The 15848-nt window shown below is 44.1% G+C and overlaps 1 protein-coding gene across 1 annotated transcript in view; it reads left to right on the forward strand.

The window, feature by feature from the left end:
* Positions 1-15848, forward strand: part of LEO1 (LEO1 homolog, Paf1/RNA polymerase II complex component) — an 892878-nt gene that overhangs the window by 17776 nt on the left and 859254 nt on the right. The window contains exon 2 of the mRNA XM_069624834.1: positions 12264-13874. Within this exon, the coding sequence (XP_069480935.1) occupies positions 12264-13874 (1611 nt within the window). The remainder of the gene's footprint in view (positions 1-12263; positions 13875-15848) is intronic.

Genomic DNA, 15848 nt, shown 5'->3' on the forward strand with positions numbered 1-15848 from the left:
ACAATAAAGTAGTTCCCAAGCACATTGTTTTTCATGGTGTATGAGCCTGATGCCATAGGCGCCAGGACTGGCCTCATGACGGCTTTTGAAGAGGATGCCAGGCTCTAGAGGCCTGAGTCCTGACTCCACCTGGGCAATGGGTTTGCCAGAGGGGGTTTTGGGCGAGGGTCGTGACAGACGTCTTTCTATCAATTTCTGGGGGACGCTGACCTGTCGGCTCCATTATGCTAGGCCTATTTAATTCTGATGGCCTCATGGTTTTCGGCTCATGTAAACCGGTAGCTATGAAGTCAGCAGTGCACAAAGTATTAAATGGGTTTGAGTCCCTTAGTACAGAGGTCTTCATACTATGATCAGGGGTTGCCCTGTCCCTCTCTACCTGTTCGGGGTCCCTCCAGTTTGTATTAGATCTAGGATGCTCTTTCTACAACCTCGCTAGTTTTTCTTTATCAGCCCCTATCTCTTCATAATGGGCAAAGATCCGAGCCTTTTGCTCGGCTGTCAGGGCTTTACTGGCCTCTGACCCGTTCTTGAGCCGCCACTTGCTTGTCGAGCCCATCATTCTCCTCACAGAGGGCCTCATTATCTCTCTGTGCTGCCTGTGTAGTTTGGGCACCCTGAGCCAATTTCTGTTGTAGGAGGTGAGCCTCCCTTTTCTGCACATTTAGAGCCTCTATGGCCTGCTGTAACTCGAGTTCCATTTGTCTCCTGTGTCCTATTAATTTGTCATATTCTTCTTTTAGGCCAGTCAGTGCCTGAAGATCTGACTCCCTTCACTATTTCCTGGTGGAGGGCCTCTTTCTCCTGACACAGGGCGGCTGTTCAGCCAGGTCATCCCTTTGTTGTGTTATGTTGCCTAATTTCTGATTGGGAGTGGAGGTCTCTCATAATTTATGATTTTCCTCTTCCCAACTTTTTATCTGATTCTGTAAAGTGGCCATTTGCTCTGTACTGGCATTATTGTATCTTTCTTGTTCTAATTTCAGTTGACCCTCTTCCAAGGAGTTGACCCTCTTCCAAGGAGTCAACCTTTTCTTGGCACTCCATTCTTAAAGCATTTAATTATTGGGCCTCTTGGTCTACATTATTCTGCTGTTAGAAAGCCAAGTGCTCTTAATTTTTTAATGTAATTTCTAGATTCTGCCTCAGAATCTTGGCTCTTTTGCACGTTTTGTTCTGCTAATTTCAGTTCAGTCTGGATTCGAGCTAAAAGTTCGGATTGATTTTGCGCAAGAGTTCTATTTTCCTCATGCTTTCCCCCCACATTACTCCCATATGAAGATACATAGGCCGCAATTCTGACAATTTTAATCTGCTCCTCTTTAATTTTCGTAGTCATGTATAACTCATGTATAACTCGCTCAAAGCTTGGTGTAATGGGCCAACGTCCTTCCATCTATCCATGTCTATGGCGGTGACCTGTTGCATCATTTCTTCTAGCCAGACCTTTTAATCTTCGTTTGGCCATTCCCCCCTGACAAGTACTTTGTGCAAGGTAATCCCTAGCTATGTTGATCTCTACTGTGGCCGTTTTGGAAAGTGTTCGTTATTTATTTATGTAAGGGTAATCTGTATTTTATTGCTTTTTGTCTATTTTTAGGGTTGACTTAACTGTAATTTTATACACAGGCCTGGCACTTAGGATTTTTGTTTTGGGGAGGCGCTTCTACAGTGTAAATCAGTATTCCTACTACGCAAAGTATTCCTACCTTGGAGGTTAGCCTGCTATGTTAGGCTGTCACGGTTGAATAAACAAACTCAATCCCCGACTCGAGCCCTCAATTTGTTAAGGATTCCAATCGGGTGTCACACACCGGACCAGGACACTTGGTCTTATCCTGGGATGTGGCGCTCAATAGGAATGCTTTTTCTTTAATTTCAATAAATTAAAATTGAGCCAATAACCGACCCGTCTCACACCCCCTTTTTACAAATACCCTGGGTCACAATGGACCATGAACCAGGCCGGTTGGTGTAAATACAATGTTGATTTATTTTTAAAATTCACAAAAATCACACCCATTGTGATATTGGGCAGCAATCACCAATGGGGTGATAATGACAATGGAAATGAAAGCAATGCACTTGTTTAACCTTCTAGTAAAACGTATCCAAAGCATAAATGAATAGGAGCACTTTTTGAATTAGGATTGATAGCACCCAAGTTTGGTTTCCCCCCTGCAATGTTCCCTCAATCCACAAACAGCAAACAGAATCAAAATCCGACCTACCCTCGCAAAATAAGAGGACTTTAAACCTTTTGCAAAGGCCTAAAATGACACTCGGATTTTGTAAATAATTATGTGTGTGCTGAAATAATGATATGCATATGTTTTATCACAGTATTAGGGATGTTCTATCACTATCAACCATCATGCAAACTATGACAAAAGCATACAGTTCACAAAACAGATTGAAATTGAAAACCCAGTGCAGCCGGATTCACACGTGGAAAAGTTGCATTTACACTTTTTCAGCTTTAAATGTTAAGTTTTTTTACAAAAAAACGGGTGAAAAACACTGAATCGGAATGCGGTTTATTGGCAGGGGAATAGGTGTATAGCACAGTGATAATGTAGAAGTGAAAGGAGGGGTATAGCTGGTGAATTAAGAGAGATTTGGAAGGTAGAACAAGGTTTGTTTTTAGGAAAATAAAGCAGTTAAAAATGAGAATCGGTTTTGAAAGAAAGGCTCATTTTACTTAAACTAAATTATATAGACTATATTGTTAAAGAGGCACACTGTAAGATCCAGGATTGATTTGCGACGTCAACCTTGTCACCCCAGCGTTCAACTTTATGGGGAAATTAGTTTGATTACTCAAAATATAACTAAGGGCTTATGATCTACACAAGACAGAATTAATAGAGAGATGGCGCTAGCACTTAGAAATCTCTGTGCACATTGTCTTTGACTTTCTAACAGTTTTTTAACAAGTTACCAGGGTATGGATAGGATTGCTTAAAGAGTGGAATACAGACAAAAGGGTGAAGATGGGGAGAATATGTGTTTCGCTGGGATGGGGAGATACTCACATTCCATGCTTGAAGAGTTTTGGGATTTTGGAACATTTGGGGTTCTGGTCACAAAAGATTCTGGTCACCGGATAGCTGACTCTCCTGGTAAAAGACAGCTGGGCAAAGGTCTGGTCACCGGATGGCAAGTACCGCTGGATGCAGGTAGTGGACAAGCCGGTCTAGTCTCAGGATACTGAAGTTAGCACAGCTTTTCCCCTGGTTAATGGCATTTTAGTGGGATTTTCTTGATTGAGGCCTTGCTGGGACAGGATCGGCAAATCTTTGGCCTAGCTGGAATAGGGTCGGCTTTTTTTTTGTCATCTGTTGCCAAGTGTCGAGTTCATTTCTCTTGAGGCCAAGTAGGTAAACTAAGTTACTAGACCTACAGGTCTAGTGGAATTTGAAGGAATTTGCAAGGCCTGACTCTTTTTCACTAATGTCTTACTTCAGCGGTACACAAACATGCTGTATTGTTGCTTGTTTTATGTTTTGGGTACAAACAACTTCTGGTGACATTAAAACTATTAATATGATATGATAGTTTATTTATGTACCGCCTATACACACTGTGTTTCAAAGCAAGGGAGGGAACAAGGGAAAATACAATGGCATTCTTACAGGCCATGAACAGTAAGGATGTGAAATTAACTATCGTACTCGGCCTGACAACATTTCAGATTGTGCAAGAGATAAGACATGCATAAGGAAGGGAGGGGGAGAGTGGGAAGGAAATGGAAACGGGCGACTACCATACTAGGCCTGACGACATTTCTGGTAGTGCCGGAGAAAACAAAAGGTGAGGGAGAGTGGTGCGGAAACGGAGGGGAGGAACAAAACAAGCGACTATCGTACTAGGCTGATGACATTTCAGATAGTGCTGGAGGGGGGAGTAAAAAACAAGTAAGGGGAGGGGAAGGAGACAGACGAGGTTGCTATCATTCTAGGTCCAGGGACAAATCTGATAGAGTAAGTGCATAGAAGAAAGTAAGGTGAGGAGAGGAGGAGATAGGAAAAGCAAGGCATAAAATAAGCAGTGTTGCTGAGCAATTTGCTATGCAATTCTGTAGGTTTGCTAATTAAACTATCACTTGTGTAGCAAAGATGCTGTTTAAGTTACCCTGTTCAATGAAAGCACAGCTCACCCTGCATTCCTCTTGCCTTCAGAGCTCTCGCCACCCTCTTTTCTCTGTTCACTGCAAGTTCAAAGGGGCTAGTGAGAGTGCAGCGATAATCATCCCCTTCACTCGTGTGCCAAAAGGCCTTTGTGGGAGTGATATGCATATTCTTTTTACTTTTTCAAATCATTTCAAACCAGAAATAATCTTAATAGTATTTTGATTAAGCTAACTGTATGCTCTCTGCCAAAGACCAGTATGGGTTAGTTTTCTCTTTTTTTTTTTTAAAGGCTTTCAATTCCTTTCCTAAAATTGTAATTGGTTACGTGATGCATAATTACAGTATTGCTACTGTAAAACACTGCATTGTCTCCATGCTTTACAGTTAAGTGTATCTAAATCTCAGTGTCACATAGATTTCATTTTGTTGGGGAAGATGCATCAATCTGACGAGTGGACACTTTTTAAAATGTACATGACCACGCGGCCAAAGGCTTTTATGGCAACCCTAGTTCTGTGGCCTGCTGGTTACATACAGCTTGCAACTGGTGCTGAACCCATGAACAAATACCATACTTGACATTCTATCTTACCATGTTGCTTTATACCAGCTACCCTGAAAGTGAGATGGCCGCAAACTATAATATTCTGCCTAGTTCGCCCAGTGCTGTGCCGGATACGCCATGTACTCTGCTTAGTTTTTTTACATAATATATACACAAAGCTAACTTGCCATTTACATAAAATAGTGATAAATAGTTTCATCCAGTCTGTACATCTGCAGACCTACTGCAAAACTGTACAGTGTAGTTGGCTCGCAGAGCTCACTTTGCTCTATGATTATATTATATATTTGCACCTGCAGTAGAGCGAGCTGGCCAAACTGTTTTCAGAACCTTTTTATCATATCTATTTATTTGTGTCCATTCATGCAGCTAACCTTTTTACAGCACTCATCCAGGACTTGCAAAGTATTTTCGCCCACTCGCATAGTCGAGTGGATTTTAAAAAGGGCCAGTACCATTTGCAGGGGATGTTGGCAACCTTTATTTAAACTTTACTTTGTTTGCAGTAAATGTCACAAAGTTTCACTGCGTAGCCGGCATCTGGGTGGCAGCAGTGTGCCAAACTAAAGAGGGTTTGTGAGGACATGCACCAGTTTACACAAAGTGCATTTAAATTTGATGTCATCTGTTGCCATGGGTCTAGTGCATGTCTCCTAAATCGAGTGGGTAAACTAAGTTACTCAACCTGTATGTCTAGTGGAATTTTAAATTTGTAAGGCCTGACTTACCTCACTAATGTCTTAATTCAGTGGTACACTGAACTACTGTATTGTTGCTCATTTTCTATCTTGGGTACAAGTATCTTCTGGTGGCATGAAAAACATTTGCACACAATTGCTAATCATATGGGGTTGTTTGCTAATTAAAGGCATGGTCTAGTAAAAAAAATTATTTAAAAAATAGATGGGCAACATAAAAAAAAATACTAGCATTCTCTTTTTTAAAACTTCCTATGTAAAATTTTGAGCTATTCAAGCTCAAAATTCGCAAAAGCAAGCACATGGGCGCATCCATTTTGTGAAATGGATGCCCTCCTGTGCTGGCTTTTGCTTTTGCGGCACTAATGAAGGAAAAGCCAGCCAGCTGTAGTAAACCAAAGCTACCGCTGGGTGGCTTTCCCTTCATTAGTGCTGTACGCGGAGGATGGGGACCGGAGACATGAGCAGGAAAGCTGCAGCTGAATCTTGTTAAGTGCTACTTATTTTTTTAGAAAAATAAGCACTAGCTGGGGTTTTTTTTCTAAGTGTTCTGGGCTGGAGGAGCCCGGAAAACTTAGAAATAAAACCGCAGCTTTAAAAACGTTGTATTTATGTTTGCGGTCGCTTCAAAATTGACCGCAAACATAAATACAACGTTATTGTGTTGGAAAACGCTGCGGTTTTTCTTTCCAAGTTTCTCGGGCTCCTCCGAGCCAGAGGAGCCTGAGAAACTCGGAAAGAAAAACCGCAGCGTTTTCAAACACAACCGCGTTGTGTTTCTGCCTGCTGTGGCTATCACTTTGGGTCTCCGGTGCTCCCCCCAGGGGAGCACCGGAGACCCAAAGTGAAAGCCACGGCAGGCAGAAACACAACGCGGTTGTGTTTACATGCCGCGTAGTGTTTCTGCCTACAGTTGATTTGCTAAATGCTGCGTTGTTTCTGCCTGAATCTGCTTTCCCATTTGGGGCTCTCGGGCTCCCCGTTGGGAGCCCCAGAGCCCCAAATGGGAAAGCAGATTCAGGAAGAAACACAACGCGGTTGTGTTGGAAAACGCTGCAGTTTTTCGTTCCGAGTTTCTCGGGCTCCTCCGAGCCGGAGGAGCCTGAGAAACTTGGAAAGAAAAACCGCAGCGTTTTCCAACACAATAACGTTGTATTTATGTTTGCGGTTGCTTCAAAAGCGACCGCAAACATAAATACAATGTTTTTAAAGCTGCGGTTTTATTTCTAAGTTTTCCGGGCTCCTCCAGCCCGGAAAACCTAGAAAAAAAAACCCAGCTGGTGCTTATTTTTTTAAAAAAATAAATAGCACTTATCGAGATTCAGCTGCAGCTTTCCTTCTCTGGTCTCCGGTCCCCGTCCTCCGCGTACAGCACTAATGAAGGGAAAGCCACCCAGCGGTAGCTTTTGTTTACTACAGCTGGCTGGCTTTTCCTTCATTAGTGCCGCAAAAGCAAAAGCCAGCACAGGAGGGTATCCATTTCACAAAATGGATGCGCCCATGTGCTTGCTTTTGCAAATTTTGAGCTCGAATAGCTCAAAATTTTACATAGGAAGTTTTAAAAAAAGAGAATGCTAGTATTTTTTTTTATGTTGCCTATCTATTTTTTAAATATCATTTTTTACTAGACCATGCCTTTAAGAACAATTTAATTAGCAAACTCTGCTAATCAATGTTTGAAAACTAATTTATACCTTGGAAAAGGGAGAAAGGGAGAGGAGGAGAGAACAGAGAGTAAGCAATCGAAAAGAATGGAGAAGCAAGAGGGGAGAGCGAATAAAATTGCAGAAGTCAGTAGTAACACATAATGTTGCAAGCCTGGATACAAGATGAAGATGGGAACAGCATGATTCAGGGCCACAATGAGAAAGGGTGACACACTGTGAATCAATGAAGTCCATAAAAGTCAAATCCAGCTTTGGACACAAGACGGTGATGTTGAAAACAAAATGTATCGGGATAGACTCCAGCAGAAGTAGGCTGGAAGGGGAGCAGGGTAGAAGAATCAAGCAAAACCGGCAACACCTGTGTGTGAGAAAGGGGCACACAACGGAAACATCACAGGGGGGACTAGAGGGGTGGGTATGGCCTGTGGGGACAGAGGGAGTAAATGCATGTTCATGCATGCTTACCTGATGTCTGAGCAGGGGTACGGGCCCTGGATTCTCCAGGTCCAAACAGGAATTGTCTTTTTGCTTGTCTGCCCTTCACTTCGGACGCCCAGGCGGAGACGCCCTTGATCTAAGAGTTAAGAGCAGGAAGGAAGAGGCAGGGCGGAGAAGGTGGGTGGTGCTTAGGCCAGGTGACCTAGATCCACTTGCACCTGCTCCCAATCTGCAAAGGAAAAGAGGCTAAAGAGCTCATTATGTAGGGAAAATGAGCGGCAGCCAAGAGGGCACCAGGTGGGCGAGCTTGCTAAGCAGTCAAATACCATTGCTAATCAAATGGGCTTGTTTGCTAATCAAGAAAATGTTAATTAGCAAACTCTATTAATCAATTTTTGAAAAGTAATTTGTACCTTGGTCACAGATGCGGACTAGGCATTTTGGCTGATTCCCCCTTAGATTTGATCAGTTTGAACATGTTCGATATGAAGAATAAATCTTCCTCATCCTCTGCATCTGGTGGAGGCTTCTCCACCTGGGCCACTTGAGGTGTCGATCTCTGAAAAGATTGTCTCGGAGAGGTCTGCCCCCTCGAGTGCGTGGACCGGGCCGGCCGCACGGCAGAAGTGCACAAAGTGATTGACTACGCCGCACCTGCCACATTCTTGACCCTTTACTGGGCAGTCTTTGTTGGGGGAAGGTCGCAGCCACAGTTGGGACACAGGGTTGGATCATTAACCCGCTCATCCTTCTTGTTTCATGGCGGACGCTTGTCGGATATTCGAAACTGTTGTCTTCCTACAGCACAAGCCTCTTCTAGTTTGACTGATTTTAATTGCAGCAGGCATTTTGGTCGCTCTGACATCTGCCAGTTTGTGACAACGACCCATTTCCAAAATGCATGCAGGTGTAATTCAGGGTTTGCGTAGTATCTGACGCGTCATCTTAACAGACGAACAGCCTTGTATGAGTTGCCGAAAGGCATACATTTGTTTTCAAAAATTGATTAACAGAGTTTGAGTGAAAACATTTCTTGATTAGCAAACAAACATATTTGATAAGCAATTGTGTACTAATATGTTTCATGTCCCCAGAAGTTTTGTACCCAAGACATAAAATAAGCAACAATACAGCATTTCTGTGGACTGCTGAAGTGAGACATTAGTGAGATGAGTGTCTGTAAAACATAATGGTTAGCTGCACGAATGGACTCAAATAAATAGATATGATAAAATCACAACCTGTCCACATTTAAAGAGGAAATCACGTGCATAGTAAACCCTGTGAAGAATTTTCAATTGGACTAGCCTAGGTTGAGCTGGGATGGCTATCTCACACATGGACATCAAGGCTTCCTGCCGATCTTCCAGTTCCAGTGTACCCACATCTTCTTCCCATTTCTGCATACATTTTACAAAGGATTGAGACTGGAAGTTGAGGATAACCAGATAGTGACGAGATAGCCCTCTTAGGGATCAGCTAATTGTTGATGTTGGCCTCATTCGGAGACTGTACCGGGAGATCATACCCACCCCGGAATTGCATGACCATAGCATGTTTGAACTGTGTATACAAGAAACAATCATAGATTAATAGTGAAAACTGTTGTTGGAGCATTCCAAAGGACATCAAGCGTTTCTCAAAAATACATCGTTCAGTTTACAAATGTGTTTGAGTGGCCATCTCCTAGCGAAGCACCGCTTATGAATTTCAGGGAGATCTTTATTGCTACATAGGGGGGCACTCAAAGTTATCACTCCTCGCCATCCCAGAACCCTGGCAGCCGCTCAGGACTTTGGCAGTTTTAAGAGTGGAGGAGATTACTGCTGTTGCACTCTCTCTCTCTCTCCATTAGCCCCTTTGAACTTGCAGTTAACAGGGAAAAGAGGGTGGAGAGACCCCCGAGGGCAAGAGAAAAACGGGGTGAGCTGTGCTCTTTATTGAACATGGTAATTTAAATAGCAAGCTGTGCTACACCAGTGTCAGTTTAATTAGCAAATCTACAAACGCTGCTTATTTTAGGACTTGTCGCATTTCATGTTCCATATCCAGCCAAACACATGCCACCAGCATACGTCGCAGTCTGCTTTGTAATGCATCGAGGGACTCTTCCCTCCTTATGTGTGGCAGTCCTCCTGAGGAACCTCTAAATTTGCCATTGGTACAAAGTATTCCTGGAGCGCCGCTTTGGTGGCGTCAAGAGTCATTGGTGGGCTGCAGAGTTTAAAAAATGTTGTGGACACAAGGGCCAGACGAATGGAGCATAACTGATTTCTTTGTAGCGTCCTCTTCACCGGTGGCCTTCAGAAACATCTCTAGCCTCTTTACCCATGCGGCTCACCTGGGCCCTCTGCGATGGGGCACCTGTGATATCAAATTCCTGCAATGGGGCGAGGTATGTTGACGAGCCTGTCACACTCGCACCGGTGGGAGCACCCCCAGCATCGTCACCATTGTGATTGTTCTGCGGGTAGCTGTAGGGACTACCGTGCCACCACCTGTGTGCTTCTCAGGATTGGTCCAGGTGGCAACCACTTGACCTCCTGAGATCCCCTTTGATGTAGGGGACAGGGCGCACAGGCTCCTCATGGGAGCTGCAACCCTCTTTGTCCTCTTCGCCTTTCCTTCTCTTGGGCCTGGCACTTGCAGTTTGTTTTTCCATTACTTTTAAGAGCTGCACCCCATTTTTTTTTTATGCAGGGTCCCTGGCTGCACATGGTGCTGTTCACGGGCACTTGAATCGCTCTGTGACTGGGAGGAAACCTTTTTTTAAATATAAGTTTCTTCAGGCCGATCACCTGGCCAGGCTCCCTCTCCCGGGTAAATCTGGGGAGGGCAGCGTTGCCGGCGGCCCAGGCAGCAGCCGAGAGTGGAGTGGGAGGCTTACTGTGTCCTGGGATGGTGGTGCGCATGTGGGCCTTGTGTCCTGTGCCGCACGGCACAGCTCCATGCATGTCACTCAAGCCATCAGGCGGATGTTGCTGCTACAATCGGGAGCAGCTGGTAGGCAAGCTGGATTCCGCCACGTGGAGGATATCCACAATGGCAACTGCCTCGTCGCCAGTGTCATCTTGGAGGGGCCTTGTCCAGGTGAGGCCAATCTGAGAAGGAGATGACCGAGACCAGTCCTGTGCCTCCGACTAACACGTGCGCACAGGTACACCCCTATTTGATATCCACACGTGACTTCTGCGTCACATATACATTTAAAGGAACACACACCACACCAACTGTTGTCATTTACGAGGAGAGCCGCTGTACCAAGAACTGCATTGAAAACATTTGTTTTTATAAAAGCATTAATTCATCACTGAATGCAATAGGGCAAATTCTTCCCCAAGACCGGGCTAGAGCAGTGTCTGCTATCACATCAAAAAGAGTGGAACATGTTTATAAAGGCATGTTTCACTCCAGCTTTACAATACCTGGGAATGTAATGGGAGTATATGATGGCAAAAGCTGGCAAATGGTTAAGGGCTTTGTGATGCCTACACAATTCCTGTATATAATCCAAACTGCCTTGCTTTGTCATTCTTCTCCATGTGTATGTTCTTTGAATCCCATCAATCTTCATGTGTTGTCACTTTTGCAGATTTAGCTCCCTGTACCACCCGTTGTGCTGTCCCTATGTATTCCTTTTTACATATATTCCTCTGTATTCTCTCTGCTCGCTATACCCCTCAGTAGCATACAATTGGTCCCTGAGCTCTTCCCTTCCCTTCGATTCTACGTGGAGGCATGTCAGGTTATTAGATCTCTGCAATCAAAGAACTGTCTGCTCACCCTGGAGCTCTTTGCATTTTATACCATATACCCCTCACAAAGACGTGTTGTCTAGTACTTCAATTAAAGCTTTTTCATGTCCAAATAAATCTAAATAGGACCCATATATTTATTTTCCTTAGTCATCTCCCAGAGCCTCTTCCCCCCCCCCCCCCAAACCCTGTCCTGTTGTCAGACTTTTTTACAAATAAAGTTGTTACCAAATCTCCTATTTTGTTCTTAGACTTGAAAAACAGAAGTCGGGGGGGGGGGGGGAGGGGGGAATTCTTATTGTTTTGATTTCTGTTTTTATTTATCATGCATCACAGAAGGCATTCACTCTCACCATTTTAAGCATGATAGTATTTTTGACCTCCTTTTAAGAATGGACTGTCTCGTGGCTTTGTATGCCTTCATCTGCCAAATATGTAACTGTACAATCTGAATCTGTCCTATGTACTGCCATGAGACTCTCTATTAAACTCCCATCCTTCACTTTGCTAGATACCAACTCTTTAAATGTACCCTGCAATCCACCTTGGAAACTGTTCTTTTTCTAATCTATCCTTAGTCCTTTGAGACATGCTCCTCCTCTGTATTCTGTATTCCTTTTGACGGCCTGCTCTCTATCTATTTAGTGAACCTATAAGGGCTCTGCCTTCCTACTTGTGGAGCTATTCTCTCTGCATACCTTGAAATGATGTTTCTAATCACAGGGGCTAGTCACAGGTTGGAGAACAAATGCATGTTTTAGTCAGCACCTACAGGTTAAAAGTCTCGATCTCTGCCCAGGCTTAAAATAGTTTGCGTAAAACCTACAGCTTCATAGCCACTGGACTTGCACAAAGCTTAGTTGAGGGATGATAGTTTAATAGTTGTAACTCTGTTTTCCATCCATTTACTTTTTCTTTATTGTTTAAAAAGGATGGGAAATTAAGCGTGTTTGTGTATTTAATTGCCTGTATTTCATGCTGGTTTAACAACTGTAAATGTATTTTAGGTTCTGCCTCTGGATCCGACTTTGAACAGGAGAATCCCAACTTTGGGAGTCCTTCTTCTGGGAGCGAAAGGGGTAAAGAAGAAGATGAACACGAGGCTGTAAAGCCAAGCAATAAGGAACTCTTTGGCGAGGACAGTGAAGAGGAGGCAGACTCTCATCATAGTGCAAGTGATGTCCAATCTGAAACATCTGACATTCGTTCACAGGCTTCTCCGCTTACTGATCATGAACAGTCAGATGCTGAGCAGCACAGTGGTTCAGAACTCCATAATGATGAAGATGAAGGACATAGGTCAGATAATAGTAGTCATCACTCAGATGCAGAAGAATCCGAGAAAGAAGTTAATTCTGATGATGAAAAGTGGGCACGAGAAGATAAAAGTGATCAGTCCGATGAGGAGAAGATGCAAAGCTCTGATGAAGAAGACAAGGCACAGCACTCGGATGATGAGAAAATGCAAAGCTCTGGTGATGAGGATAATGTGCAGCAGTCTGATGATGACAGACTGCACCTTTCTGGTGATGAGAAGGTTCATAGCTCTGGTGATGAGAGAGCGCAGCATTCTGATGATGATGAGAGATCGCAGCATTTTGATGAGGAAAAGCATCACAGCTCTGGTGATGAGAGACTGAATCATTTGGATGATGAGAAAATGCTAAATTCTGATGATGAGAAACTACAACATTCTGACGACGAGGGGAAACGAAAGCATTCCGATGATGAAGAGAAAATGGATCATTCAGACAATGATGAGAAGATGCAGCATTCTGACGACGATGAGAAGGTGCAGCATTCTGACGACGAGGAAGAGAAGATGCAGCATTCTGATGACGAGCAAGAGAAGGTTCAGCATTCTGACGACGAGCAAGAGAAGGTGCAGCATTCTGACGACGAGCAAGAGAAGGTGCAGCATTCTGACGACGAGCAAGAGAAGGTGCAGCATTCTGACGACGAGCAAGAGAAGGTGCAGCATTCTGACGACGAGCAAGAGAAGGTGCAGCATTCTGACGACGAGCAAGAGAAGGTGCAGCATTCCGATGAGGAGAAGCTGCAGCATTCCGACGACGAAGATAAAGTTCAAAGCTCTGGCGATGAGAAGCTACAGCATTCTGATGATGATGAGAAGCAACAAAACTCAGAAGAAGAAAGATCACAACATTCTGAAGATGAGAAGTTGCAGCATTCAGATGATGATGATGATGAGAAGGAACCACAGCACTCTGAAGATGAGGAGAAGCTGGAAAGTTCCGGTGATGAGAAGCAGCACGATTCTGATAGGAAAGGCAAGCGTCATCATTCGGACGATGAGGAAAAACTACATTCTGATGATGAAAAGCTGCTCCGTTCCGATGACGATAATGAGGATAAGCACTCTGACGATGAACTGCTACAGCATTCAGATGATGATGGAAAAGTGCATCGTTTAACTAAAAAAAAGCGAAAGCATTCTGATGATGAAGGCAAGCTTTCTGATGATGAAAGGTTACAACGTTCGGATGATGATGCAAAACATTCTGATGAGGAGAAGCTTCAGTCATCTGACAGTGAGAAGAAAAAGAAGCGTTTGGATGAGCGTAGACATTCAGATGAGGAGCAGGAACATAAATCGGGTGAGTGCATTTTAAGTTTTGCCTATTAGTTGTCGCTGCAAGCACTGCCTATAAGCTAAAACTATTTGCAATGGAAGGGAAGATTGGGGGGAGATCAAGAACCTAGCACTGTATGCCACTGTATCACCCTGTTTTCCACTCTCCCTACCGTTCATTGACCACCCTACAGCACTTTTCCATTACCCCTCCATCCTTATGAAATAATATGATGATATAATATGCATTTATAACGTGCCTATACACAGGTGTTTCAAGGTGCAACAGGGCAAGGGAAGGGAAACAAAGGGAGGACACAAAACAACGATCTTACTGTGGCTAGTGACATTTAGATTGTGCAAGTGCAAGGGAGGAGGGAGGGGAGAAGTGCCAGGGGAGGGGGGTGGGGGGGATGACTAAGTGCAGGACAAGAATCAACACAATATGTAGTGCAGCTAGCAGGTTGTCAGTGTCAGAAGTGCAGACAAAAGGTGTCTAATAAGTGCAGGAAAGGGGACTGTAGGGTTACAATGCAGATCACAAGTGCAGGGGGTGCCGGGAGGCAGTGCGGGTGTGCAGCTGGACGGGTAGGGACCTGGGCCGAATTCAGTGGGTAGCCAGGTGACCACTTCAAGTATCAGACAGGAGATCAGCAGGGGAGAGGAAGAGAGCAGAAGCAAAGAGGATGGTCTTGAGGTGCTTCCGGAACCGGAGATGATTCTGCTCAAGTTTCAGAGAGGCAGGAAGGCTGCTCCAGAGGGAGGCACCTGCCAAAGAAAAAGATCTGCCCCCAACTCGTTGCTTGGAGAAGTGACTGACCCTCAAGGAGTTGGAGGAGCGAAGAGCTCGAGTAGGAAGATATTTCTGTAGAGAGAGAGGTATTGCAATCTCATGCCCCAGAAAGCCTGGTGGACAATGCTGAGGGTCTTCAACTTGATCCTTGCCGCCACTGGGAGCCCATGGAGAGATAACGATCCCTGGGCTTGAGGCCAAGGAAAAGTCTTGCAGAGGCTGTTGCAGTAGTCCAGCCTAGAGAGAGTCCTTACTTCAGCACTTTCTCCACCATCCCTTTCCTATGTCCTTCTGTCCTATCCTCATCCTTGGTTTGTTTCCTCTTTCCTTTGCAGCATCTGGTCTTCAAGTCATTCGCTCATCCCATTGTAAAGGACCCATGTCCTTTTTCTATGTTATCAATGGTAAATTCTGTAAGTGCCAAAAATGCATTGCTTTTCCCCTGTGATTTCAATTAAGATAGGCTGTTAGGACGGACACGCAGTCTGCGCGTGTTAGGCATTTTACCCTGACATGGATCACATATGGCCGTTATGCCCACATCCTGTGCTCCCTGCTCAAAAACGCCAAATTCCTGGGATCTCTTTGAGGTTGGTCTGTGCTTTTAAGAGAATGCTATTTTATTTCTAACCAGATTTTTGTGAGTTAATGGCTTGGTAGCAGCTGTAAATCAATCCATGGTGCAATAAAAATAACTCAACCATCTAAACCAAGTGTGCCATCAGCTCTTGCTTTACATAAGCAATGCGTGTCTGGCATTTATTCCTTGTGTTGAAATCCCATTAAATAAGCATTGGCAAAACCAGCCGTTTTATTTCTTTATAGTAACTGGATAAGGCAGTGCCTGGGTAATGCCTCTCCCATGCCTACACAAAAGCCACTTTTCCCCCCAAATGTTAGCTGGGTATCTTTGCCATAGGGATGTTTGAGGCAAAGCTCAAAGACAAAGGGGTGGCTTTTTGCTTCCAGCTAGCAGTTAATTTTAAACTTTTTTACTTTTTTCCAAAACTGTCAATACCTTCTCTTAATGGAACACCCATCTGAGCGATAATCTTTTTTGAGAAATGTGCGTTTCTAATGCAATTAGGGTTGGGATACTGTCCTTCTGTTGCTTTGGTAAGTTTCCCCAGAAACATTCTGCAAAGGGACACTGATGCAGGTATTTTAATTTCAAAAGAGGATGCAGTTAATTTTGTGCTTCATCTG

This window comes from Ambystoma mexicanum, chromosome 11 (assembly GCF_040938575.1).
Source record: "Ambystoma mexicanum isolate Mex_15411 chromosome 11, UKY_AmexF1_1, whole genome shotgun sequence".
Classification (NCBI taxonomy): Eukaryota; Metazoa; Chordata; class Amphibia; order Caudata; family Ambystomatidae; genus Ambystoma; species Ambystoma mexicanum.